At 37.1% G+C, this 25,311-nt stretch overlaps 2 protein-coding genes across 2 annotated transcripts in view; both read left to right on the top strand.

Annotated features, from left to right (window-relative positions):
• The window catches only part of LOC105814167 (basal cell adhesion molecule-like), a 28,690-nt gene extending 13,373 nt beyond the window's left edge, over positions 1 to 15,317 (top strand). Inside the window, exons 4-5 of the mRNA XM_012649078.1 lie at positions 12,289 to 12,576; positions 15,286 to 15,317. Of these exons, the coding sequence (XP_012504532.1) occupies positions 12,289 to 12,576; positions 15,286 to 15,317 (320 nt within the window). The remainder of the gene's footprint in view (positions 1 to 12,288; positions 12,577 to 15,285) is intronic.
• A 90-nt stretch (positions 15,318 to 15,407) lies between these two features.
• Positions 15,408 to 22,893, top strand: LOC105814166. Its single transcript, XM_012649077.1, has 3 exons — positions 15,408 to 15,456; positions 15,627 to 15,959; positions 22,484 to 22,893. The coding sequence occupies exons 1-3, from the start codon at positions 15,408 to 15,410 to the stop codon at positions 22,891 to 22,893; spliced, it is 792 nt and encodes a 263-aa protein (XP_012504531.1).
• The last annotated feature ends 2,418 nt before the right edge of the window (positions 22,894 to 25,311 follow it).

Genomic DNA, 25,311 nt, shown 5'->3' with positions numbered 1-25,311 from the left:
GCACAATTTGTTTTTCCATTTAGCTGTGCATGTCACTGGCTGGACATGGAATCTTTTAGGGATTAAATCTTTGATACTCTTGTTAAGGGTACAAAGTGTAGGCTGTCCTAGATTTTTATATCCTGTTCATGCAAGGGTAGGCTGTATTTCTAAAATACTTTAGTTGAAACATGTATCTTAAATACTTTTATTTAAAACCCATTTCTAACATTCATTATGCTATTTAACACGTCACTAGTGTTGATAATAAAAACCCTGTGTCTGATATTCCCTATACTATTCAGCGAAGCTTTAGGTTATTAGTCAAGATGTGGATAGCTGAACTGTAGTTTCCTCTGCTGTGGCCTTCCAGGAGCTGAGCACCCTGAAGTTTGCTATCTTGACCAGGTCAACTGACGCTCCTTAGAGTTGAGGCTTAATTGAACTAGCACATACTCTATGTCCCTATGGTCTGTGTTGAAAAAGATCTAATGCAAATTACATATCCTAATAGTTTGATGTGGTTATTCTTATTTGGTAACTGATGTACAGATTTTATGAATAATTTTTAGATAATTGTCCTGCATGTTCTGAAGTTCTGTAAGTTATATAATTATAATCCATTCTCAGCAGTTATTCCAGAGAAATTATTTAATATTTGAAGTCACTTTCCTATATATGGTAAATATTAAAATATTTTAAAGCTTGTTAGGTAACTTATGAAGAAAATTTTACTCATCTATTTTTTAATATCAAATATACAACACATCCAATACAAATTTCCAATCTTTTTAGCACATCAAAAAGTTGTTAGGAGACATATATTAATAATAATATCTGTATGTGTTTGGTTTTCATTAAAAATTGGTTTTATTTGAAGTATATAACCCGGAGATTTTTCAGTTTTTCAATAAATAATTTAAAAGCCAAAAAAAAAAGAGTTGTTAGGATAATTAGACCTCCATACACAATTCTTATGGGGATATCTAAGACAAGGGAGTACTTTTATTTAGGAAACAAATGCACCAAAACATGGGTATAAAAGGTTAAATATTAAAATGTGGAGGATATTTTGTAGCTATATTTATGACTCCAAATTGCTTTTTGTGATATGTTTTATAAAATAGGATATTAAAAATTGACCTTATACTAATTTTCCAGGGCTGCCATAACATAATATAACAGACTGGCTGGCTTAAACAACAGAACTTATTTTCTCACAGTCTTGGAGGCTAGAAGTCCAAGATCAAGGTGTTGGCGGGGTTAGTTTCTGCCAAGGCTTGCAGATGGTTGCCTTCTCACTGTGTCCTCACATGGTCTTTCCTCCGAGGGTGCTCATGCCTGGGTCCAAATTTCCCTGTCTTGTAAGAACACCAGTCACATTGAAATAGAGCCCACCTATATGACCTCATTTTGCTTTAGTTACTTTTTTTTTGAGACAGAGTCTCACTCTTTTGCCTGGGCTAGAGTGCCGTGGCGTCAGCCTAGCTCACAGAAACCTCAAACTCCTGGGCTCAAGCAATCCTCCTGCCTCAGCCTCCCGAGTAGCTGGGACTACAGGCATGTGCCACCATGCCCGGCTAATTTTTTCTATATATTTTTAGTTGTCCAATTAATTTCTTTCTATTTTTAGTAGAGATGGGGTCTCGCTCTTGCTCAGGCTGGTTTCGAACTCCTGAACTCAAACAATCCGCCCACCTTGGCCTCCCAGAGTGCTAGGATTACAGGTGCGAGCCACCGCGCCCGGCCTTTAGTTACTTTTTTAAGGACCCTGTTTTCACATACAGTCACATTCCGAGGTACTGGGGGTTTGGGCTTCAACATGTTAAATTCATAAACAAGACAATTGAAGCCTCCTTTGATGCAACATTTTAGTAATTTCACACAATGGTCGTATGTAATTTTCATGGTGAGATTTTCCTGCCTTATCTTTTTTTTTCCTGCTGTATTTTAAGTGTGTTTCTAGAGGAACCAGAAATGTGCAATTACAAAGGCAGATAGTTCATAAAATATTTCAAATCTCCAAAGACATGAGGTAGAGAGAGCAGTGATAAAAATTTCAAAGCTGTTATTCAGACTTGGTTTCTTTCTCCTTTACTACATGAGGGTTAGGAATTTTCTCATGTTTAGTTTCATTCTTTTCTGCACCTAAATCTTAATTTCTTCTTGACATTTCATCTCTGCCAGTTTTCCTTTCTTTCCCTATTCTCTTTTCTGTCTCAATGTTAATTTCTTTTACCTGTCTCTTGTTTCCTCTTGCTTTGATCTCACCTTTGCAGGGGCCAATTTACCCAGCTTGGTATTCTCTTCTTTACTGCACCATCAGCAGAATTATCATCCTTTTGAGATGTCTTTTTGGTGAGTGTGGTGGGTTTAGTGGATGGGTGGGGAGCTGCTGTCCTTGCACACAGGGACAGCATGAAGAATTCCATCCTCTATGGTCAGCATTCTTAGGGATCGTTTTTTGTTTTCTCAAGTAGTACGTAGCAAGAGGTTTTCTTTTGATTCAATCAGATAATTCCTTTTATATATGTTTTAATTACTGATATGTTTGATTTCATTTTTAATATTTTGGTTTTGCTCAGCATGCCCTTGATTTTTTCTTTCCTTTTTTAGTATGTCTTTTCTTGCATTCATAGTTTTCTTTTTTCTTTTTTACTGTTTTAGAAAATGTAAAGTGTATTTATGTTCTTACCCTTAAATTATATATATGCACACACATTTTTATGCCCAATGTTATTCTTTGTTTTTCTTTTCCCAGTGTTATTCTATAACATTTTTACCTTCTGTATTTCACTCCTTCTTGGGCGTACTTTTTCTCCTCCTGACTTACAATTTTTAGAATCACCTCTGTGGCTGATTGGAAGAACCTATACACTGGCTATATGTATCAGCTATATTTACCAACTCTGAAATTAGCTGATAGACTACAACTCCCATAGACATTAAGAAAAGTAATAAAAAAGAAAACCAACACAATAATAGGAACATGAATTGGCTCCCTTCTAACTCAGGGCTAATGCCCCTCCCTGATCTCCTCGCTTCCTGGAGAGCTTTTCACTACTAGCCACATGGATTGTCCCTTCACTTGCTCCTAGTCTCTGCTGCTAGAGAAACATGGCATATGTGAGTGAAGAGGGATGCTTTAAAAGGTTTGTTCCAGTGTTATTCTTCACAGTTTAGAAAAACAATGCCTTAAGTGCTCATCAACAGGGGAAGGGCTGTGTAATCTGAAGTACATCCCGAATATGGTGCAATGCAGCAGTAGGCCCCATATGAGTTGTTATAATAAGACCTATGAGATTTATTATTGAGTTTATAAAGTGAGTTGCAAAAAGACATGTCATTTTGTAGTACATTTTAAAACAAGAAATGAAATAACTGTATATTTTCAGTTGTTTCACATATTAAATATTTGATATATGTATATAAAACTATAGTAAAATGCCTAAATGCATCAACTCCAAATTGGTGAGATGAGGACGAATTAAGGGAGTGAGTGCTGAAAGGGCCAGAATTGAGAGTGGTAATCAAAGGGGATTTTAGTCTATATATAATGTTTTATTACTTTTAATAATTCGTATATTCATGAAATCTCCATAATATTAAAACCTATAAAAAGTTGTAAAGCCATCATAGAGGTTTATCCATATTCTTTTCTATTCTTCTCATTAGAAAAAGCTGAGAAAAAAAATGATCACCTTCTTCATAAGGTTTTGCTCACCAGTCCCATATGTAAGTATTTCTCCTGCCTCTGGGATCACAGCTTTTAGTTTCCCCTCCTCTTCGGGTCCTACTCTTTGATTTTATTACAGATATCCAGTAGACAGTAAACTAGTGTCTAATCCCCTTTTATATATTCTTAAGAGCTAGTAAATTACTCACTTATAGTAAAACATCTATAGTTATTTTTGGATTTATTTAGGAGTAAAATTAGAGAAATCGAATGAATAGCACAACATGAAAATTGTCAAATTATTTTAAGATATTACATTCCATGAAATGACATTTTAAATGTGGTAACTGGTTCATTATTAATCCCCGCTTTCAGTCTAGATGGTGATTTTATTTTCTGACCATCTGCATTTCCTTCATTAGAAAACATAAAGTGAATGGGGCTGGGGTTGTGAGACTGCTGTGGAGTTAGTTGGTCCAACGTGCTCTTGGTTGGTGGTGTCAGTCCACTAGGGGGCACTCTTGGCTTTACTAGAAGGGAAGACTTTTTCTGATGGTGTCAGGGGGCTGAACAATTATAAGAGACCAGAGAGCTTGTGAGTCAGTGAAATCACAGATGGCAAGGGGTGGGGGTGTTTGTGGAAAGTTCATCTCAGGTTTTCAGCTCTGATGTTCTATATAAAACCTCAGAAAGCTGGAGCCCATATCTGTGTAAATCCACTGTGAGGATGATTTTCTGAGCAGAGGGTAAGGGAACTGGAGTTTACTGGGCTTTGTGAGCATGGAAGCTCAACAGAAAACATCTCCATTACCTGTTTTCAATTTTTTAATTTTTTCTGACTAAAATTCCTGAAATTCATTCACCTAGCAATTATTCCAAATACCCCTGCATCTGATCTATTCATGTATCTTTGAGATTAGAAGGAACAAAAATAAACAGAAGAGAAGAGAAAAAATAAAGAACAAAAGTAGAAAGAGAAAAGGGGTCAAATATCTAATTTGACCAGCTTGAGTGGCCTGCAGGGTGTGTGGAGAAAGGGCTGGACAGAAGGGGAACAGGTAAAAATTATATCACAGTGAACACCACACACGTAGCCTATTTTTTTTCTAACCAACCAAACTCCTAGTTGAGAACATTTCCTTTGCAGACGGTGATCTCCTGATATAAGAAACTGTATTTACTTCTCAATACACAATGCATACTATCAAATATTTTTCCTTTATTAGAATTTTCATAAAATTGAATTCTCAAATCTTCTGTCATAATGTGTAATTTAGGAAATGGGTCACTCATACGATTCTTAAAGGCTCTATTTAACCCAATTGAGACATAGATTCTTCTCAGACGTATCATCCCTTTTCCTTACAAACTATGCCCAAAACTTCTCTTACATAAAGTGTTTTAAGAAAAAATAAATTTTGGCCAGATGCGGTGGCTCACACCTGTAATCCTAGCACTCTGAGAGGCCAAGGTAGGAGGATCGCTCAAGGTCAGGAGTTCAAGACCAGCCTGAGCAAGAGCGAGACCCCAGTCTCTACTAAAAATAGAAAGAAATTAGCTGGACAATTAAAAAATATATATAGAAAAAAATTAGCTGGGCATGGTGGCGCATGCCTGTAGTCCCAGCTACTCAGGAGGCTCAGGCAGAAGGATCGCTTGAGCCCAGGAGTTTGAGGTTGCTGTGAGCTAAGCTGATGCCACGGCACTCTAGCCCAGGCAACAGAGTGAGACTCTGTCTCAAAAAGAAAAAAAAATATTTATGTCTTTATACATTGGAAATACTGCCTCCTACTCCCTGCACTGTTTTTACCCACAAGTTTGGAAAGATGACTGTCAATCTCACTGGGCCACTGTGGGTGGGGTTTCCTGTTAAGATGAATGACAGAGCTCGAGTATGATTGGTGATCACACCAATCTAGTCTGGTGGAAGTAAGAACAAATTTGTTGTTACAAGTTTGGGTGCAAGTTTGTCTGCAACCAAGACGTGACAACCTCCAGAGCAGGGGAGAAGGCTCCCCAGCAACCAGGAAGGGGCCATGGAGAGGAGACTGGGAGCTCTGCTGGGGTTTCTGTGGCTCCAGGTTTGCTGTGAGTTGGGGCCATCCCAGATGGGGGACTGGGGAGAGTTCCACAGCTCACAGGGGAAGGGGAGCTGACACAAAATTCTGGGACTGTCCTACTTCCTCAAGGATGTTTCTTGGGATTTTTTACAGACTGGACACTGCATTAGTGATTTCCTAATGACATCGCATGCATTTGCTTTTCTCTTTCCAAGCAGGGGTGAGAGGGCTGCTGGTGCAGCAGAGCCCTTCAGTCCTGAGTCTCCAGGAGGGAACCAGCTCTACTCTGAGGTGCAATTTCTCTACTACTGTGACCAGCATGCAGTGGTTCCGACAGCATCCTGGGGGCGGCCTCATCAGTCTATTTTTCATGGCTTCAGGAACAAAGCAGAACGGAAGGTTAAATTCAACAATGAATTCTAAGGAACTCTACAGTACCCTGCACATCACAGCCTCGCAGCTGGAAGACTCAGGCACTTACCTCTGTGCAGCGCAGGAAGCACAGTGCTGCCAGCCAGTCTGTAGCCTGAACCCAAAGTGCAACTGGGCCTGCAGTGCAACCCCTTCCATGGAGTGGGAGAGGGAGAGACGTTGCCCCCACAATACCATTTGCACAGCTTTGGGTTTTTTGATTCACATTGTAGCACTTTTATCTCTCCTAAAATTTGACATTTTCAGAATTGTTATTTTCACTCGGTTTTTTTTTGTACCTTTTTCTCCCAGAAATTCCTTTGTAGGAAAAAGCTTTGCAATGGAACTATTGGAGCAACTGATAAAGATGTCAAGTCCCAGTGTACTATTAAAAGATAGCCCTTGTTAGAGAGTATATAAATTACTGAGATGAAAAAAGCTTGAAAAAATACATGCTGGTCGACAAATAGAAAAGGGATGACTCAGTGTTACAGTTAATTGTAGATGGTTCAACTTGGCAGGAAAATGGAAGAGAGCATGTGTATTTTTTTAAATGCTTACCTTCATATTTTTCTCTCCTGGAACCCATAACAAATATAATTAAAAAATATATCATGTCACTGAGTGTCAGGCAGTCTCCCTAGCTTATTACATATATTTTCTAGGTACTGACAATATTTTATAAATGGGTACTTTCTCCACACTTTGCACATGAATAAACTGAGAATTATAGAGCATAAGTTCTTGCCTGAGCTCTCTTAATTATTAAACTAGAGAAGCTGGGCTGGGATTCCCTCTCAGGAAGTCTGACATCAGAGCACGTACTCCGAGCTACCCAGTATAGAAGACTTTTCAGAATCACAAAATGGAAATTATTTCTGTTAATAAAGTTGTACAATGTGTTCACATACATTACTGACAAAAATATTCATTTTGTTCATTTCTAAATAGCATGTTTTAAAGGAGGGCTCATTTTCATTTCATTAAATTAAAATCCACTTGTCTTCCTTGCATTTTAACGATCTATTGCTCATGATTTTGTAACATTATTTAAGGTCTGGGAAGGGGAGCTGAAAGCTTTCAAGACTAGCCTAAAAGAGACTATTGTCTGCTGTGGCCACAGACCAAGACTTCATAACCAAACCCAAAGTTTAAACCGGCATGTGGATCAGTTACAACAATTGTAGATATCAGTCTGGCAAGATATTTTATGTTAATGTGAGGGCATGAACTAGGAAGAGGTGGGACCCTGAGAAGCAAGATGAAGACAAGCCAGTCAATTTCAGTGAAGCTGGGAGCAGGGCCAGCTTCCTGGGCATGTGACCTGTGCAGTCCCACAGGCCCACTCTCACAAAGGGTCTGGTGCTTGGTTTAATGCTCCCTTATTGCTGCCTTGAAATTCTTAATAATTTCATCTTTGAACTTACATTTTGTAAGTGAATTTGATAAGAAGACGGAGCATGTGCGTGAGCAGAGGAGATGCACAGGACAGGAACACACGTGGGCTCAGGTTCATGGGCTCTGTGGGCAGCCTGTGGGCTGAGAGTTGGTCAGGCCACTCCAAGAGCACAGGCACACTCTGGGCTATCTGGTGCTCTGCAGATAATCAACGGGGTTGGGAGTAAATTTTGTCAGTAAATTATTACAGAATAAAATCATAAACTTGAATGGTGCAATAAAACATATTGGGGAGTTAGAACTCAGGTCTTAAAAATTGATCTATTATTACAAGGTGAATATCTGCAGGTTTAGAAATAGAAATTAAGTGTAAAGATAGTTGCTTGACAGAAAAGAACACTATTTTCATGTGAAGTTTTGAATGAACCAGTTATTAATATAGAGGATAATGTTCTAATTAATTTTTCTTACAATTGGAGATGCAGTGATAGTATGCATAAACAAGCATTGTGAACTCTGTATTATGAAGCCACTTTCATTTTCTTATACAACTTCCATAAGTTACAGAAAATTTCAGAAGTAACACTAAAATGTTATATAAATTTACATTTAAAGTGAAATTCATATTTATATGAAACTGTTTTACTTGAAGAATTAAGTCATTTTAGAAAAATTGTTTCACAGGGAACATGAAACATTGATTTACTAAAATTTACATTTCAATTAATTCATCAGATGATAATGTTAACATTGTTACAGTATATATAATACTCTTAAGAGCTCTGGTATCGGTTGCATCAGTTAACTATCCTTCTCAAAGTTAGAAATGATGAGAAATCTGTTTAAGATCTTGCATTTACTGGGAGAACCTGACATCACTTTCAACTGTAGCGCTTGAAAATGAAGTTGCTAAATTTCGGTAACCTAATAAATTATTTTGCAGAAAAGTAAGGCAGAAAAATCTTATGATTAATTAAGATACCGCATTAATAAAGTATTATTGTTATATTACATAAAATTATGACACCACTTTTTTAGCAAGTTGTAAATTTATGTTGTTTCTCAGGTACCATTATAAACCCCATTGTGTGGCTTGGTATGGTGGCTCAAGCCTGTAATCCTAGCACTCTGGGAGGCTGAGGTGGGAAAAAGTGCCATTAGGTAATAAAATATAAAGGTTTCTTTAAAAAATATTTTATTACTTGTAAAACACAATAGGGTTTATTTATTTATTTTTTCCATTTTTAGTTGTTTGGCTAATTTCTTTCTATTTTTGGTAGAAACGGGGTCTCACTCTTGCTCAGGCTGGTCTCAAACTCCTGAGCTCAAGCAATCCTCCTGCCTCTCTTTGCTTTTGAACAAGGAATCCCAACATTTTATTTTGCACTGGGTCCCACAAAGTATATAGCTAGCTCTGGCTGGGAATCTTGAACCCCTAAACTGACTTTGCAGGAAGGGAGCTTGAGCCAGAAAGCAATCAAGATGTTTGAGAAAGTGCCTTTTGCTTTACATATTAGCAAACTCACCCACTTCTTCCAGGTTTTCCAAGTTGCTGAGGTGTGTGTGTGTGTATTTTCTTCAAGAAAGATATGATATATTATACATATAAATATAAGAAATAGATCTCCAGAAAGGAGCATCCTGCTTACCCATGGCTCAGTCATGAAGTCTATTCACATATCACTGCCTGTGATGGTTTTTACACTTAGTGAGAAAAGTCCCATTTTATCCCATTTTACTATGGATTTAGGCTCCTCTCAATCCATAATCTATCACTGATAGTATAGGAGGAATGAAAACCCAGACAAGAACTCATCCTGAGGATCCGATCTCCACTTTTAAAGAGCCCAAGGATTGGTTAGGGGTAACCTCAGACCCACTAAATTGCAGGTGGGCGTGAAAATGTTTTTGGAGTTCCATAAGGCAAGATAATTTCTCCCCATTCTCCTATCACTCCATGCTGCACACAACCAGCCCTCACTAAATATATGCTCTGTTAAATTGCAAAGGATTTTAGAACTTTAAAAGCCTTTAGAAATCCTTTAGTGCAGAATCATTTTACAAATAGGGAAACTATATCCAAGATGCCAGTAGGAAACAAATAGATAGTAAATGAGCTGAGAGTAGAAAGGAACTAGAGTTCCTCACTTCCTCCTTAGCATTCTTTTTTTTCTGCCTCATTCCCCCAGGACCATATTGCTGAACAAAGAGAAACTGTCTAGTGGAAGCCCAGCCACTTTGATCTCTGCAGTTTGGGACTGGGAAAGCCTTGGTCCAATCAATTCGACAATGAGAATGGAGAGTTCCAATTTTTGTAAATGTTTGCCCTTTGAGGCAGGAAAGGAGACTCAGACTGAGCCATTGTTATTCTACCAGCAAATCATTCCATCACTGGCTTCTCCTGGAATGAGCCGAAAGTGATGGTGCCATCCCAAAAACCAGATGTATTTTTAAGGACTTTCCTAAAAATAGCAAGGTATATTCATTACGCGAAGTTGATATGCCTTGAAGGAAGGATATGAACATAATGACCATCACTCATACATTGTCAAATAAGGATGGTTGAAATTGGGAAGCTAAGGAGAACATTGTCCTTATTAGCTGACAGTCCATGAAGTTGCTGAAAAAGCTTTTTTGGGCCAACACTTTGACAATGGTCAGGCAATATTCAATGAAATAATTATGTGCTTAGAATTCTGTCCAGGGGATGGGTATACCAGAGCTATAGTTAATATATGGAACACTGTGCTCCATGTGAGTGGTCATATTCAGACCATTACGTTTAGTTCTGGACAGCATAACTCAAAAGGCCAAATATTGACCTCAGGTGTCTATCTTTAGAAAGAAAGAAATTGGTCAGGTGAAGGATTAGGGTATTCTATTGAATGGGGAATAGGTGACAGAAGAGAAGATGATTAGAATGAAAAACCTTATATATGTAAAAACATATATTTTATGCATACATATATATTTATATATTGAGTTGAGATTCTTCATCATAGCTGTATTTAGATCTTTAAGGGTGTGAGATGTGAATAAGAGATTAGATTTATTCTTTGTAACTCTAGAGGACTAGTGAGTACAAGTCACAGAAGGGGAGCTTCACTTCTGGAAAGGAAGTTGTCTTGGTTTCCTAGGGACCATTTCTCATGATCAGATCTTTAGGGTCAGTTTCATATTTGTACTATTCCCCTAGGAGACACAGGTAATATTTAGGCTTCCGTAATAGTTAGTCTTTCGTAGGTAATCAGAAAATATCATGAAATTAAAGTAGATGAGAAAGGGTTTTTAGAAGAGGGACATAATCCTGAAAATCGACAGGACTGAATGACTTTATCAATATCTTTTAGAAGAACATTGTAGTGGAGTTTGGGAGAAAAATTATAGTGTAAAATCTAAGCCAGCAATGGCCAAAGCAGCAAGAATCCATGACAGGAGGGTTGGCTCATCCTTTGGAGGATAGTTCCACTAAACATACGTCAGTCATTGTATTGAAGGACATGCCATATTGATATTATCCATTTTGATTTCAAAAGATACAGGCACCTCAATGATAAGCTTGCATGTAGTTACATTTTTTAAATCTGCATCCCAAGATTTCTGAGAATTTCTCCTCTCTCTTTCAGCATTTAGCAGAATGCAAGCCATACAGCAATAGGAAGAGATTTCTTAAAGCATGTCAGGTTTCTCATTGCAAACCAACAATCTATAGCTCACACTTTTTTATGTTTGGAGTATTAACAACTCATGGAACTTATCCCCCTGCATCTTCATTACTGTGATTTAATTCCTTACTTTTTATTACAGTCATGGTTACTGAAGAAAGATTCCACGTATTGATTGTTGGTACTGCCAATTCTCTGGGAATAGCAAGGCCATGGACAAGACCAGGCTTGGAGGAGAACCTGAAATCAGAGGCACTTGAAATAGAGTAGTCTTCTCTCTTTTACTCTGAGCTTTGCTTACATGTTCCTTCAAGAAAGAGTTTTTCTCTACAACAGACAAATCATGATGACAGATTTGGCTGAAAAGGAAGATATTAAGTTTTTTCTTTGAATCATTGTGCTTTCCTGATTTCAATCATGTATAATTGATCCATCATTGAATAAATGCCAACAGCATCTACCTCTTTCCAATTTATTAATAATGACTTAGAAGCATGTATAAATATAAATCTTGATCTCTACATTCTTATTGTGCATTTAATCTCTGATTTACAACCTAATTTGTTTCACCTGTTGCTGCTTTTATGTATCTGTGTCCCTCATACGGTAAGAGAAGAACATTCGCCCAGCAAGTTCGGTAGTTGGGGATGTGACCACAAGATGGTAGTGCTCATCTGCTGAAGCAGAATGTGCAGAGGGTTCCTTTTAGTGGATTCTGAATGAATAGTCTTATGACAGAAGCAGAACCTTTTTCTTATTGGCTGGGTAGACACTGTGAGAAACCACTATGATTGCCAGAGAAAAGAAGGGACTACCAGATAAAACAAGTAGCTCTTATGGCAGGAGATTGCAGGTCCATGACTGATCCTAATTAGGAAGAATAATGATGACATCCATTCAAGTTTCATTTATGCTCTTGTGGCTGCAGCTGAATTGTGAGTTGAGGGATTTTGGGAAAAAGAGTACATTAGTGGATGTTTTTAGATGTCCAGGAGAAAACTTGCTTTACTCAGCCTTCCTCTAGTTACTATAGAAAAAGAAAATTCTAGGGAATAATAACCCAATAACCCTTCTCCTTTCTCTTTTTCTTTGTGAATAGGTGTAAGTGGAGGAGAGAATGTGGGGCTGCATCCTCCTACCCTGAATGTCCAGGAAGGAGACACCTCTGTTATCAACTGTACTTATTCAAACAGCGCCTCGAACTACTTCCCTTGGTATAAGCAAGAGCTTGGAAAAGGTCCTCAATTCATCATAGACATTCGTTCAAATATGGACAACAAGCAAGAACAAAGATTCACCGTTTTATTGAATAAGACGGCCAAACATCTCTCCCTGCACATTGCGGGCACCCAAGCTGGAGACTCAGCTGTCTACTTCTGTGCGGAGAGTACACATTGCTTCCCAGGCACCTGTAACCTATACCCAAACCTGAGACTGGAGCTGAAGCCACACTCCCTTTCTTTTTGCACAGACCTTCAATTTACACAGTGTAAAATTAACAATCAGATAAAGAGATGCATAGGGCAAGGTATGGGGGAAGGGGTGCAAAACTTCCATGCCCTCTCTGGCTGTGCCACCCTCCCTGTGTTTAGCAATCCAGAAATGCCATGTAATGGATTCTTGGAGAGATTTAGTGAAGTTTTATTTGGTATTCCAGGCTTTAAAGATGACTTTACCTTTGCTATTCAGACTCCTCTCCTATAAAGAACCCCTGAGTATCATTACCACAATCCCTATTAGAGATGGACTTTATAACTCTTACCTTTCAAAAATTGCTTTCGTTATTGTTTTCTGATTATAAAACATTACAGGTCAAATATGGAAAATAAGAAATTGATAATTCTGTGCCCAGATACATTTCTGCTAATGTTTGATTAATATCTTCATAAATTCTTATTAAAATATGATCATGATTTTTCACTTAATATTGTGTCTTGAATTGAGCACTTCTCATTTCATCAAGTCTTCTCAAACAAATTCTTTTTAACAGCTCCATGAAAGATTTCCATAAGTCACAGTGTTTTTTATTTTCTCACTCTCTATACGGGTTGTAAAATTTGACAGCCCTTTCTACCTGCTGTTTCTTGTTGAGAAAATGTAATTTGGGTTTTTCTTTAGAGTCTAGATAGGATATATAATGTTTGTGTGTTTGAGGGAAGTTAGGATAGGAAATGATTTGAGAATGTGAGTTTCAGATTGGACTCACCAATCTATTCTTCTTTTCAAAATCTAATTAGTATTTGTTCATATTTACTCTCTGATAGAATTAAGAAGGGAAAGTTGTGAGTTTTAATCACTGCTGGATCTGCAGAACTTGCACAAGCTTTTTCCCGTAGTTAATAATCAGTAGATCTTTGCTAATAAAAGATGCAAAAAGTGAATTCTGCTATAGTATATTCAAAATTTTAATTTAGACTTTCTGATTAAGTTCATAAATTGATTTGTGAAGAATAAAACTCCTTAAAATTATATTTAATTATACGATTATTCAAGAATGTTACGTTTCTTGCGGTTAATCTATGCCTTTCTTTCTCTATAAAGTTTCATTGTTTCAAGATAGTTAAATTTATTCCCAGACATTTAATTTCTATTGCTACCTTTATGTTTCTTTTGGGGGTATATGGGAAAGTTTTTCATACATATTTTTCAGCTACCTTACTTAATTCTTGTTAGTGGACTGCAGAAAGCATTTGGACTAATGGCTAATTTTTTAGATAGCTTGCTGTAATATCCTTGCCTCACTTTCATATTTTGACTGAATTAAACATTAGTACAAGTTTCTTTTTAAAGTTATGTCTTCTAGTGTTGTAGATAAATCAATAGAAATAAAGAGGCTGCATAAAGAGGTTAATTCCCTAATTCTCCCACCCCTGGTCAAGGGTAGGTTAATTTGAAGATCCCTCATATTCTTCCTACAGATGGATATAATTGGCAGTTGGTATAGTGAGAATGATCCCTCTTAGCTGAGTTATGGTTGTTAGTTATTAGCTAAGTGGCTTGTTCTTATAGGGAAACTCATTGGATTAAATTAGGGTTAAAACAGCTAAACAACAATGGTCAGTATCGTGGCCCAGCAACTCAACTGGCTTTTATTATTTGTGTTTCTATACCACTAGCTCCTGTCCAGTAGAAGCAAGTTGACTCTTGGGTGGCTCATTTTCTCCAGGACTGAAAATGGAGTGAGTGGGAGTCATGATTTATATTCTATTGGTGTATTTCTAGGTTAAAAGAGAGAGAGAGTGTAATTGATATTGGTTTGACTGCTGTATCTTATTTAGGTGGCAATTTTTCCAAAAGATAGAAACAAAAATTCTTTAGCCAGAGTGTGCAGAGCCAGTACACAGCTCAAATTCAGACACATTTAAGCTTCAAATCTTAACAGGTAATAAAATGACCACACTCTGGTGTCTAATCTGGCCTTTTTGAACACAGTTTGGTTGTCAAAGCTAAATAGAGAAGTGAAGGGGACCTTTATGATAGCACTCAATGTCTGAGGGCTTCATTGTAAACTATTCAGCAAGGAGAGATTAGTTTTTTCTGCTGTTTTGCCCCAAGATAGGCACTGAACAGACATTGGAAGTGAGGAGGAATGTTGTTATATCAATAAGGAAGTTGAAAGGTCTGAAGAGATTAGGCCAAGCAGCTTTGCTTTTTTATTATATTGTGATAAATTTCTAGCTTAGTAGAAACAACAGCATACACAGATGTGAGGATACATGATTACTGCATCTTATGTTGTTGTCTCCATAATCCATTACATTTGTATTTTAAAAATGTTATTGTTTGCTTATCTTAATTTAAAAATTTTTAGTTGTTATGAGTACATAATAGTTGTATGTACATGTAATATTTTAAAATAAGTGCTAATCTCCCAGTTCCATCACAGATATAATGACTGAATATAGTATTTGGTTGAGTTATCAATTCTCTTTTCAATACACCTATGTTTATTTTCAGATTTAATTGTTATCACATTAAGTGTTGGTTAATCCAAAAGGAACTTTGCATTGGGTAAGATCCTTGGCCAGTAGTTAGAGAAGTTTGACATGACACACACCAACTCGCTACACCAGGAAACCTCTGTTTCCTGTTCTAGCGCAGCAGCAGCAGCAGCACATAGCCCAGTAATTCTTCTCTCACCCTGTCAGGCTCACCTCACAGTGCAGTCCTGGAATTGAAGGAGAACAAGATATTTTCCCCCTAGAGGAAAAACCAAACATGTTGCTCTGCAGCCTGCTGAAGGTGGTCACAGCTTCAATGTGGCTAGGTAGGGATGGCTCAGTGGGAATATGCTTCCTCTGTGATCTAAGGACTAGGGGTACAGGGAGTGTCTTATGGGGATGTTGGGAAAGAGAAATAACAGGTTGTAAAAATAGAATTTCTTTGCCCCACACCACTTATCCCTAAACCTTCCAAATTCTATCTTTTTTCCTTTAGGAGCTGGTATTGCCCAGAAGGTAACCCAGTCCCAACCAGCAATGTCGGTGCAGGAGAAGGAGGCTGTGACTCTGGACTGCACATATGACACCAGTACGAGTGTGACTAGTTACACTCTATTCTGGTACAAGCAGCCCAGCAGTGGGGAGATGATTCTCCTTATTCGTCAGGACTCCTATAACCAGCAAAACGCAACAGAAGGTCGCTATTCATTGAATTTCCAGAAGGCCAGCAAAAGCATCAAGCTTGTCATCTCAGCTTCACAAGTGGGGGACTCAGCGATCTATTTCTGTGCCCTGAGTGAGCCCACAGTAACAAGACTGTTGGAGGGAGGTGTACAAAAACCCCAAGGTTCTATTTGTGACATCCACCTGCTGTAGGGACCAAGGCAAGAAATCACCATCACAGACAGTAAGTGGGTAGGCCTGTGGCAGCACAGGTGTAAGGTTGGAGGGAAAACACTCAAAGAAAATACTTGTCTAAATTCATAGACCATTTACAGAATTATCATTCATCAAAACTTTCCAGTCACTGAATCTCTGGTTTGAAGTGGCACATACCAAATTTTTGACTGAAGATTAAAGAGAAAGAACAACTACAATAAGCAATTTGCCTTTTGGCTATTAAATTGAGATGGAAGAATTGCTACAGAAATTCAGAAACATATGATTGAAAAATGTTATTAAAAGTCTGTGTGAGTTTTTAGATTTTGAGATAAATTTATTCAATAAATATGAGGGGTCCTTAAAAAGTTCATGTAAATGCATATTATGAAAAACTCTTCCTGGATTTCAATTTTTTGGCATCAAAATAAACTCATACTATTTGTTATAACATGCCTGAACAGGATCTAGTTTGAGGCACTAAGAAGGATACGGGCATCAGTTTGAAAAGAGCCCCTGTTAGAGCAACATGAATTCTGTCAAAATTGAAGCAAGAACAAACATTGAATTTATGGCGAAGCTTGAATGGAAGAATTGTGAAATCATTGATGCTTTATGGAAAAGTTTTGTGGGATAATTTCTCAAAGAAATCACTAGTTTTTAAATAGATAATTCATTTTAAGAAGGGATGAGACGATGTTGAAGATGTAGCCTGCAGTGGCAGGTCATGAACATCGGTCTGTGAGGAAAACATTCATCTTGTTCGTTGAAGAGGACCCATGATTAACGGCATAAACAAAGAAACAATAGGCAACACCACAGACATTTCATCTGGTTTATCTTAAACAATTCTGGCTGAAAGATTAAAGTTGAACAAACTTTCTGTTTGATAGATGCCAAAACTGTTGCACCCAGATCAGCTGCAGGCAAGAGGAGAGCTTTCAACGGAAATTTTAAATGAGTAGAATCATGATCCTGAAGCATTTCTTCAAAGAATTGTTACAGCACATGAAGCTTGGCTTTACCAGTATGATTCTGAAGACACTGCACAATTAAAGCAGTGGCTACCAGGAGGTGGAAGTGGTCCAGTCAAAGTCAAAGCAGATCAGTCAGTGACAAAGGTCATGGCAACTGTTTCTTGGGATGCTTTAGCCATTTTGTCATTGACTTTCTGGAGGACCATAGAATGATAACATTTGCTTATTATGAGAGTATTTTGAGAAAGTTAGTCAATGCTTTAGGAGAAGAACGCTAAGAGGGAAATGTTTGCCAGAGGGTCCTTCTCCACCACAACAATGCTCCTGCTCGTTCCTCTCATCAAACAAGGGCAATTTTCTGAGAGTTTTGATGGGAAATCATTAGATATTCACCTTACAGTCCTAATTTGTCTCCTTCTGACTTCTTTTGCTTTCTTAATCTTATAAAATGTGTAAAGAGCACCCATTTTTTTTTAGTTAGTAATGTAAAAAAGATTGCATTGACATGGTTAAATTCCCAGGACCCATTCCATTTAATAACTTATTACAATCTCTAGCATGGAAGAGCTCAATTTCTATACTGTCAATTTACCTGCCCCATACCAGACTTATACATAAAATGATCGATAATTACTGGCTCTTAGAGGGACATCGTGAAGACTCAGAGAATGAATTCTCTCTTTTCTCTGCTTTTGTCCTTCACTTCATCAGTTCTCCAAGAGCCTTTAATGCCATCATGTGGATCTTTTTGCACACCCCCAGACCTGTTATGCTCAATGTTCCACAATCCAAAATCCTCATTCTCTTCAATTTCTTCCTTGTATCTCCAGCCCTAGTTTCTACTGCCTTAAAATTTGAATGGTAATTGTTGGTTGATAAGTGATCTATTGTAACTTCCTCCTATATTTGCATGTGTAAAGTAGAGGTACAGTAGAAATCTTAAAGGAAAACATGTTTAAAATCTCTTAAAATTATTTTAGCTGTGGATAAATACACATAACATAAAATTCACCATCTTAACCATTAATAAGTGTACCATTCAGTGGTATTAAGCATATTCACATAGTTGTGCAACTGTCACTTATCATCCACCTTTAGAACTCTTTTCATTTGCAAACTCGAAACTATGAACCCACTAAACAAGAATTCTTCATTCTCCACCACCCTCACGCCTCGGAAACCACCGTTCTACTTTCTGTCTTTATGAATTTGACTACTCTAGGTATATAAGTGGGATCATATAGTATTTATGTTTTTGTGACTGGCTTATTTGATTTAGCATAATATTCTCAAAGTTTATCCATGTTGTGTCACGTTGTCAGAATTTCCTTCCTTTTTAAGGCTGAATAATATTCCATTGTATTTATATACTACATTTTGTTTATCTATTTAACTTTCAATGGACGTTTGGGCTGCTTCTCCCTTTTAGCTGTTCTGAATAAGCTGCTGTGACCATGGGTATGCAAATATCTTAATATTATGGGTATATACCCAAGTTATTTTGATTTGGGGGGTATATGCTCAGAAGTGGAATTATTGAATGAATTATAGGGTATTTCTATTTTTAATTTTTTGAATAAGGGCCAAACTGTTGTCCACAGTGGCTGCTGCACTATTTTACATTCTCACCAACAGTGCGCAAAGGTTCCAAATTCTCCGCATCCTCTTCAACGCTTTTCTATTTTTGTTTTTGATAATAGTCATCTTAATGAGTATAAAGTGGTATATCATTATGGCTTTTATTCGTATTACCCAAATAATTAGTGATGACAAGCCTCTTTTCCTGTGCTTACCAGCCAATTGAATATCCTTTGGAAAATACCTATACAACTCCTTTATCCATTTTTCAGTTGGCTGTCTGTTTTTTGTTGTTGAGTTGTAAGAGTTCTTTATATATTCTGGATATTGACTTTTTATCAGATATATGATTTACAATTTTTTCCCCACTCCCTGGGTTGTCTTTTCACTCTGTTGATTGATTGTGTGTCCTTTGATGCACAGAAGTTTTAAACTTTGATGTGGTCCAATTTTTCTTTTGCATCCTATGCTTTTGGTATCACGTAGAAGAAATTATTGCCAAATCCAATGTCATGAAGCTTTCCCCTGATGCCTTTATCATTATGAAATGCACCTCTTTATTTCTAATAACATTCTTTGCTCTAAGTCTTCTCTGTCTGAAATTAATATAGGTACTCCTGCTTTCTTTTGATAAAAGTCAGCATGATGTATTTTTCTCTATCCATTCACTTTTATCTATATGTAACTTTATATTTAAAGTGAGTTTCTTGTAGACAACACATAGTTGAGTCTTTTTCTTTGGATCTGCTCTGGCAATAATTGCCTTTTATTTGGTGCCTTGATGTTCAAAGTGATTATTGATACAGCTGGATTAATATCTACAGTATTTGTTACAGTTTTCTATTTGTTCCCACTGTTTTTTCCATATTTTTTCTTCAAAAATTTTCTGCTTTTTGTGATCTTAAGTGAGCATTTTACATGACTCCATTTTCTCTGCTATATTAGCATATCAGTTATATTTTTTCTTAACTTGTTTTAGTGGTTGCCCTGCAGTTTGCAATATACATTTACAAGTAGTTTAGGTCCACATTCAAAAAACACTATGCCACTTCACAAATAGTGAAAGTATCTAATAATAAGGAAATAATTATGATTCTTTCTATTCTTTGTTTTTTCTTTTTTTTAAATTTCAAAATATTTAGGGAGTAAGAATGTTTTTATTAAATGGATTCATTGTATGATACTGAAGTCGGAGCTTTTAGTGTGCCCATCACTAGCATAGTGTTAATCGTAACTGGTAGGTACATTTTATCCCTCCCCACTTCTTGGTTTCTAATGTCCTTAACATCTCTTTGTGCCCGTGTGTACTCATCATTCAGCTCCCACTTATTAGTAAGTACATGTGGTGTTTGTTTTTCTATTCTTGAGATACTTCACTTAGGCTGATAGTCTCCAGTTGCATCCAAGTTGCTCTGAAAGACATTGTTTCAGTCCTTTTTATATCTGAGTAGTACTCCATGGTATTTATATATACCATATTTTCTTTATCCATTCATGAATTTATGGGCACTTAGATTGATTCCACATCTTTGCAACTGTGAATTTTGTTGCGATAAACATTTGAGTGCAGGTCTTTTTGATAAAACGACTTCTTTTACTTTGGGTATATACTAAGTGGTGGGATTGCTGGATCAAATGGTAGTTCTACTTTTATTTCTTTGAGGATTCTTCATACAGTTTTTTCATAGAGGTTGTACTAGTTTGCAGTTCCACAAAGAGTATATAAGTGCTCCTTTTGCTCTGCATCTACACTAGTATTTATTGTTTTTTGACATTTAAATGATGACCGTTTGACAGGGGTAAGGTTGTATGTTATTTTGGTTTTACTTTGTATTTCTCTGATGATTAGTAACATTGAGCATTTTTTCATAAGTTTGTTGGCCATTTGTCTATCTTCTTTTGAAAAATTTCTGTTCAGGTCTTTTGCCAACTTTTAATTGATCTGTTTGTTTTTTTCTTGCTAATTTGCTTGAGTTCTTTTTAGATTTTGGACATTAGTACTTTGTTGTATGTATAGTTTGAGAATATTTTCTCCCATTCTGTAGATTGTCTATTTACTCTGTTCATTATTTCCTTTGCTTTGCAGAAATTTTTTAATTTATTTAAGCTGCATTTATTTATTTTTGCTCTTCCAGTATTAGGCTTTGAGGTCTTAGTCATAAATTCTTGCCCTAGGCCTAGGTCTAGAAGAGTTTTTCCTATGTTTTCTTCTAGAATTTTAATGGTTTTATGCCTGACATTTAAGTCCTTTACCTTTCTTGAATTTTTGTTTATGTCGAGAGATAGGGGTCCTGTTTCATTCCTCTGCAATTGGCTATCCAATTTTTCCAACAACATTTATTGAACAGGGCTTCCTTTCTCCAGTGTATATTGTTGTCTTCTTTGTCAATAAACAGTTGGGTGTAGGCAGGTTTTATTTCTGGTTTCTCTGTTCTGTTCTATTAGTCTATGTCTCTAATTTTGTTATACTGTTATACTGTTTTGGTTACTATAGCCTTGTAGTATAATTTAAAGTCAGGTAATGTGATACCACCAGATTTGTTCTTTTTGCTTAAGATTGCTTTGGCTATTCAGGCTCTTTTCTGTTTACAAATGAAGCTTAGGATTATTTTTTCTAGGCATGTGAAATATGAAATTGATATTTTGATCGGAATTGCATTGTATCTGTAAATAACTTTGGGCAGTGCAGACATTTTAGCGATGTTGATTCTACCAATCCATGAGTGTGAGATGTTTTTCCTTTTTTTTTTTTGTTTCATCTATGATTCTTTCATAAGTGTTTTGTAGTTTTCCTTGTAGAGATGTTTTACCTCCTTGATTAAGTATATTCCTAGGTATTTTATTTTCTTTGTAGCCATTATAAATGGTATTGAGTCCTTGATTTGACTCTTAGCTTGACTATTATTAGTATACAGAAATGCTACAGATTTGTGTATATTGATTTTGTAACCTGAGACTTTGCTGCTTTTATTCATCAATTCTAGGAGTCTTTGGAGTTTTTTAGATACAAGATTATATTGTTAGCAAACATGGATAGCGTGACCTCCTTTAACCTGATTTGAATACCGTTTATTTCTTTCTCTTGGCTTATTGCTCTGACTAGGACTTTCAGTACTATGTTGAATAGAAGTGGTAACAGTGGGCAAGATCTTTTGCCACTTTTTAATGGAATTTTTTGGTTTTTTGCTGTTGAGTTGTTTGAGTTTCTTATATATTCTGAATTTAAATAAAGTGTCAGATTTTGACTTGTAACAGTTCATATAACAAAAGTCTGCATTCTGAATATTTCTTTGATCATTATCATGAGTCCACAAGATGGCAGTGTCTTCTCAGGGACTCTTTGGAATGCTGTCATGTGCTCCTGTCTGTGTATATGTGAGTTAGTGTGTCTGTGTGTGTGTGCATATGTGTGTGTGTGTGTGTGTGTGTGTGAGAGAGAGAGAGAGAGAAAGAGACAGACAGACAGACAGATACAGAGGAACACAGAGAGAGGGATGAGGGGAGTGGCTTAGTGGTATAGCTGAGGTGATAAAAAAAGCATTTTTCTTCTAATAAGTACAACACATTCTTTTTATGCTTCTTAAAGAAGAAGAATTAGAAACATCCGAGCTATGCTCATTTCTTTAAGAGATTAAAATTTGAATGCTCATTGAACCAGTGGAGAAAATGATGAAATCCTTCAGAGTTTTGCTAGCAATCCTGTGGCTTCAGTTAAGCTGTGAGTATTGGGCATCATCAGAGGAACATAAAGTATACAATTTGGAGTTATTGTCTGTTCTAGGCCTGTGGGTAAAATCATGATTTTTTTTTCTCTAACTAAGGGAGAGTGGGAGGCCTGTGAAAAGATGATTTAAATTCTGGGGAGGAAGCATCCACTACCCAACCAACCTTCTTTGTCTGAATATTGTCTTTTGCACAGGTGTGAGGAGCCAACAGAAGGAGGTGGAGCAGACTCCCGAATCCCTCAGTGTTTCTGAGGGAGCCACGGCCTCTCTCAACTGCACTTATAGCAACACTGCTTCTCAGTACTTCACGTGGTACAGACAATATTCTGGGAAAGGCCCTGAGTTGCTGGTGTCCATATACTCCAATGGTGACAAAGAAGAAGAAAGGTTTACAGTACATCTCAATATGGCCAGCCGATATGTTTCCCTGCTCATCAGAGACTCGCAGCCCAGTGACTCAGCCACCTACCTCTGTGCAGTCAGCACACAGTGCTCCCCAGGCACCTGTAGCCTGCACCCAAACCTGCTGGGGCCCCAGCAATGCCTGATACAGAACTTAGATTGCAGGGCAGAGAAGTTCTCTTTGCTCTCTGGAGGCAAATAGAAATTAAGAGTAATAGTATGGAGAGTTTGATTGATTTGGAAAGTATTTCCACAATTCTGGAAATAATAGAGACCATGAAAAAAATGAAAGACACAGTATTACTCTGGATGAAATGGGTTATCCAGTCTTTTTTTCCACTCTAGTTGTAAAAATATTTTTTATTGAGGTATGATTGGCATTCAAAAGTGTGCATATAGTTACTTTATACATTTTGAAATTTTATAAGTCTAATTATTTTAGTTATAAAACACTACCACATCTCCTCTCTCAACTGCAACCCCACTCCTGAACTCTATAAGGATATATTTGATGGATAGACGGAAGGACTGGAGTCAGTGGGTGAGAATGGTTAAAACAAAAAGTCTAGATGGTTGCAGAGATTGAAGATTAAAGAGGGTCTATGTGTTCATTTGGTGGTAAAATATGAATCAAACTCAACACTCCTGGCTTGAACTCTGTGGAGAATTTATTGATCCCTGTGTCCTTGAGTGTGGCATGGAGATCACAGGGAGCATTAGCCATAGCCGTAGAGGGCCCCATACACCCAGCAGGGTGTGGGAGCACAGAACGACTTCAGATTTCTTGAGAAGGATCTTGGAGTAAGTATCTAAAAGAGTTCCAGACACCAGGGGCTTTGTTATGGTGAATAAACACCTGTATGGATCAATTACCAAAGACAATATGGTATTTAGAATGTTTTGGCAAATGTTCAGGAGAGTTGGAAATACTGAAGATCATATGAACGTTCCCCTGTCCTGACTACACAGCACTATAGATTTGCCCTGTAACTTATACCAAGTCCAAGAAATGTGTTTGTGGTCTGATGAAAAAAATTTAAAGTAACATTTATTGTAAAACTGAATCACAGGTCAATTTTCTAGGGAAAGGAGCAACTGTGAGCCAAGAGTGGCCATCACTCACACTAGCTGGGGATTGTCTGCATTGACCTGAGAAAAGGGATCTAGGCTGGGAACCGACAGTGTTCACTATTAAGATGGAACTCTCCAGGCATGTGGGCAATATTCAAGAAATGATAGACTTTATAATTGTATTCTACATTTTCATTTCTTTCTTTATTTAATGGAGTTTATACAGATGGCCTTACCAATCTTTAAAAGTGTTGAAATATGTAGGTTAATGTACTTGTTAACAGCAAACATCTAAATAAGTAAAAGGTATAAATGTAAGAAAATATTATTCCAAGCTAAGACTCAGGAATTTTTAAGAATAGTGACTATGGAAAAAGTATATTATCTTAGCTCCATAGGAATGATTGCATGACATTCTATCCATCACTTTGTGTCCAGGTGAAAATGATGATTCACAGTTCGTCTTTCTGGGCTTCCATGTGTACAAAGACCACCAGAAAGAAATACCATCTATGCTCATATATCATTAATGTTATCCTGTTCTTGATTTATATTTAGGAATGAAGGACTGAGTATCAGGATGGACTCCTCATGTCATCCAGCCCATGTTCATCACAAGGTTTTTTCCTGAATGGGATATTGGCCAGTATGATTAGCACGTGGGCATATCATGTGAATTGGTAGGTTTCTTGTTGGAATGCATGGGCAGGAAACTGGTAATTAAGTTGCTGCTTTTCTTTCCCTGCACCTGATATCAGTTTGAAAATGCCTAACTTTGTTAACTACTCACACTAAAAAACATTAGCCTTCCCAGGTGGGTCATTTCAACTCTTGTGAAGATTAAATGCCCAGGGTTAAATGTTTTGTATTATGCTTCTCACATATAAGTGCAGTAACAGGATGGTAGTACCAAGAGAGGCTAGTGCAGCTTTCCCCATATGAACCTTCATTATGTCCCCTTGTGTTCTGTTCCTCCCACCCTCCATTATACCTACTCTTTCTCAGTCCGGAATTTTTCCAGGATCTCCTAGACTAGATTTTCCTTGCCCTCATTTCCACTGTAATCTTCTCATAGTTCCTTTGAGGCCATGTTTTTTCCTCTTTGTTTCATCCATCAATGTGCTTCTATCTACTTTCCATATGATGAAAATCGTTGATGTCTTTTTTATTACTTTTATTGTTATGGATTTAGGTTTACACTTCTGAATTTCATTTCAGAGGGAATTTTGGAGAGAGAGAAGGAGAGTACATATGCTTAGTTAGAAATTTTGAATCAAAACCATGCTCTAGTAATATTTAAAAATTCAAACTGACTATATTACTTGGTCATACATGTGAAAACAATCCATGAGCAGAATCAAGAAACAGATTAGAAGCCCAAGGCAGAACAGATTCAAGGCTGGTACAAGTCAACAGTGTATATAGAAAGGAGTGAGTTTGTTTTGATCTTGAGAAAAGAATCTGTGTTGGCTAGATTCTCATTTTCCTGAGACTTCTTTCCTATCTGATTATCTCATTTCTAGGATGCAATAACCTCCATGCAAAAAGA

Source organism: Propithecus coquereli, unplaced genomic scaffold (assembly GCF_000956105.1).
Source record: "Propithecus coquereli isolate 6110/MARCELLA unplaced genomic scaffold, Pcoq_1.0 Scaffold3, whole genome shotgun sequence".
In the NCBI taxonomy this organism is placed as follows: Eukaryota; Metazoa; Chordata; class Mammalia; order Primates; family Indriidae; genus Propithecus; species Propithecus coquereli.
This window is presented reverse-complemented; position numbering and strand designations above follow the sequence as displayed.

Bases quoted from the DNA above. Each gene is read 5' to 3' on its own strand.
- LOC105814166 (XM_012649077.1), top strand. From the start codon at position 15,408: ATGTTGCTCTGCAGCCTGCTGAAGGTGGTCACAGCTTCAATGTGGCTA. The intron at 15,457-15,626 runs GTAGGGATGGCT...TTTTTCCTTTAG, and splicing joins CACAGCTTCAATGTGGCTAG to GAGCTGGTATTGCCCAGAAG. The intron at 15,960-22,483 runs GTGTACAAAAAC...TCTTTTGCACAG, and splicing joins AACAAGACTGTTGGAGGGAG to GTGTGAGGAGCCAACAGAAG.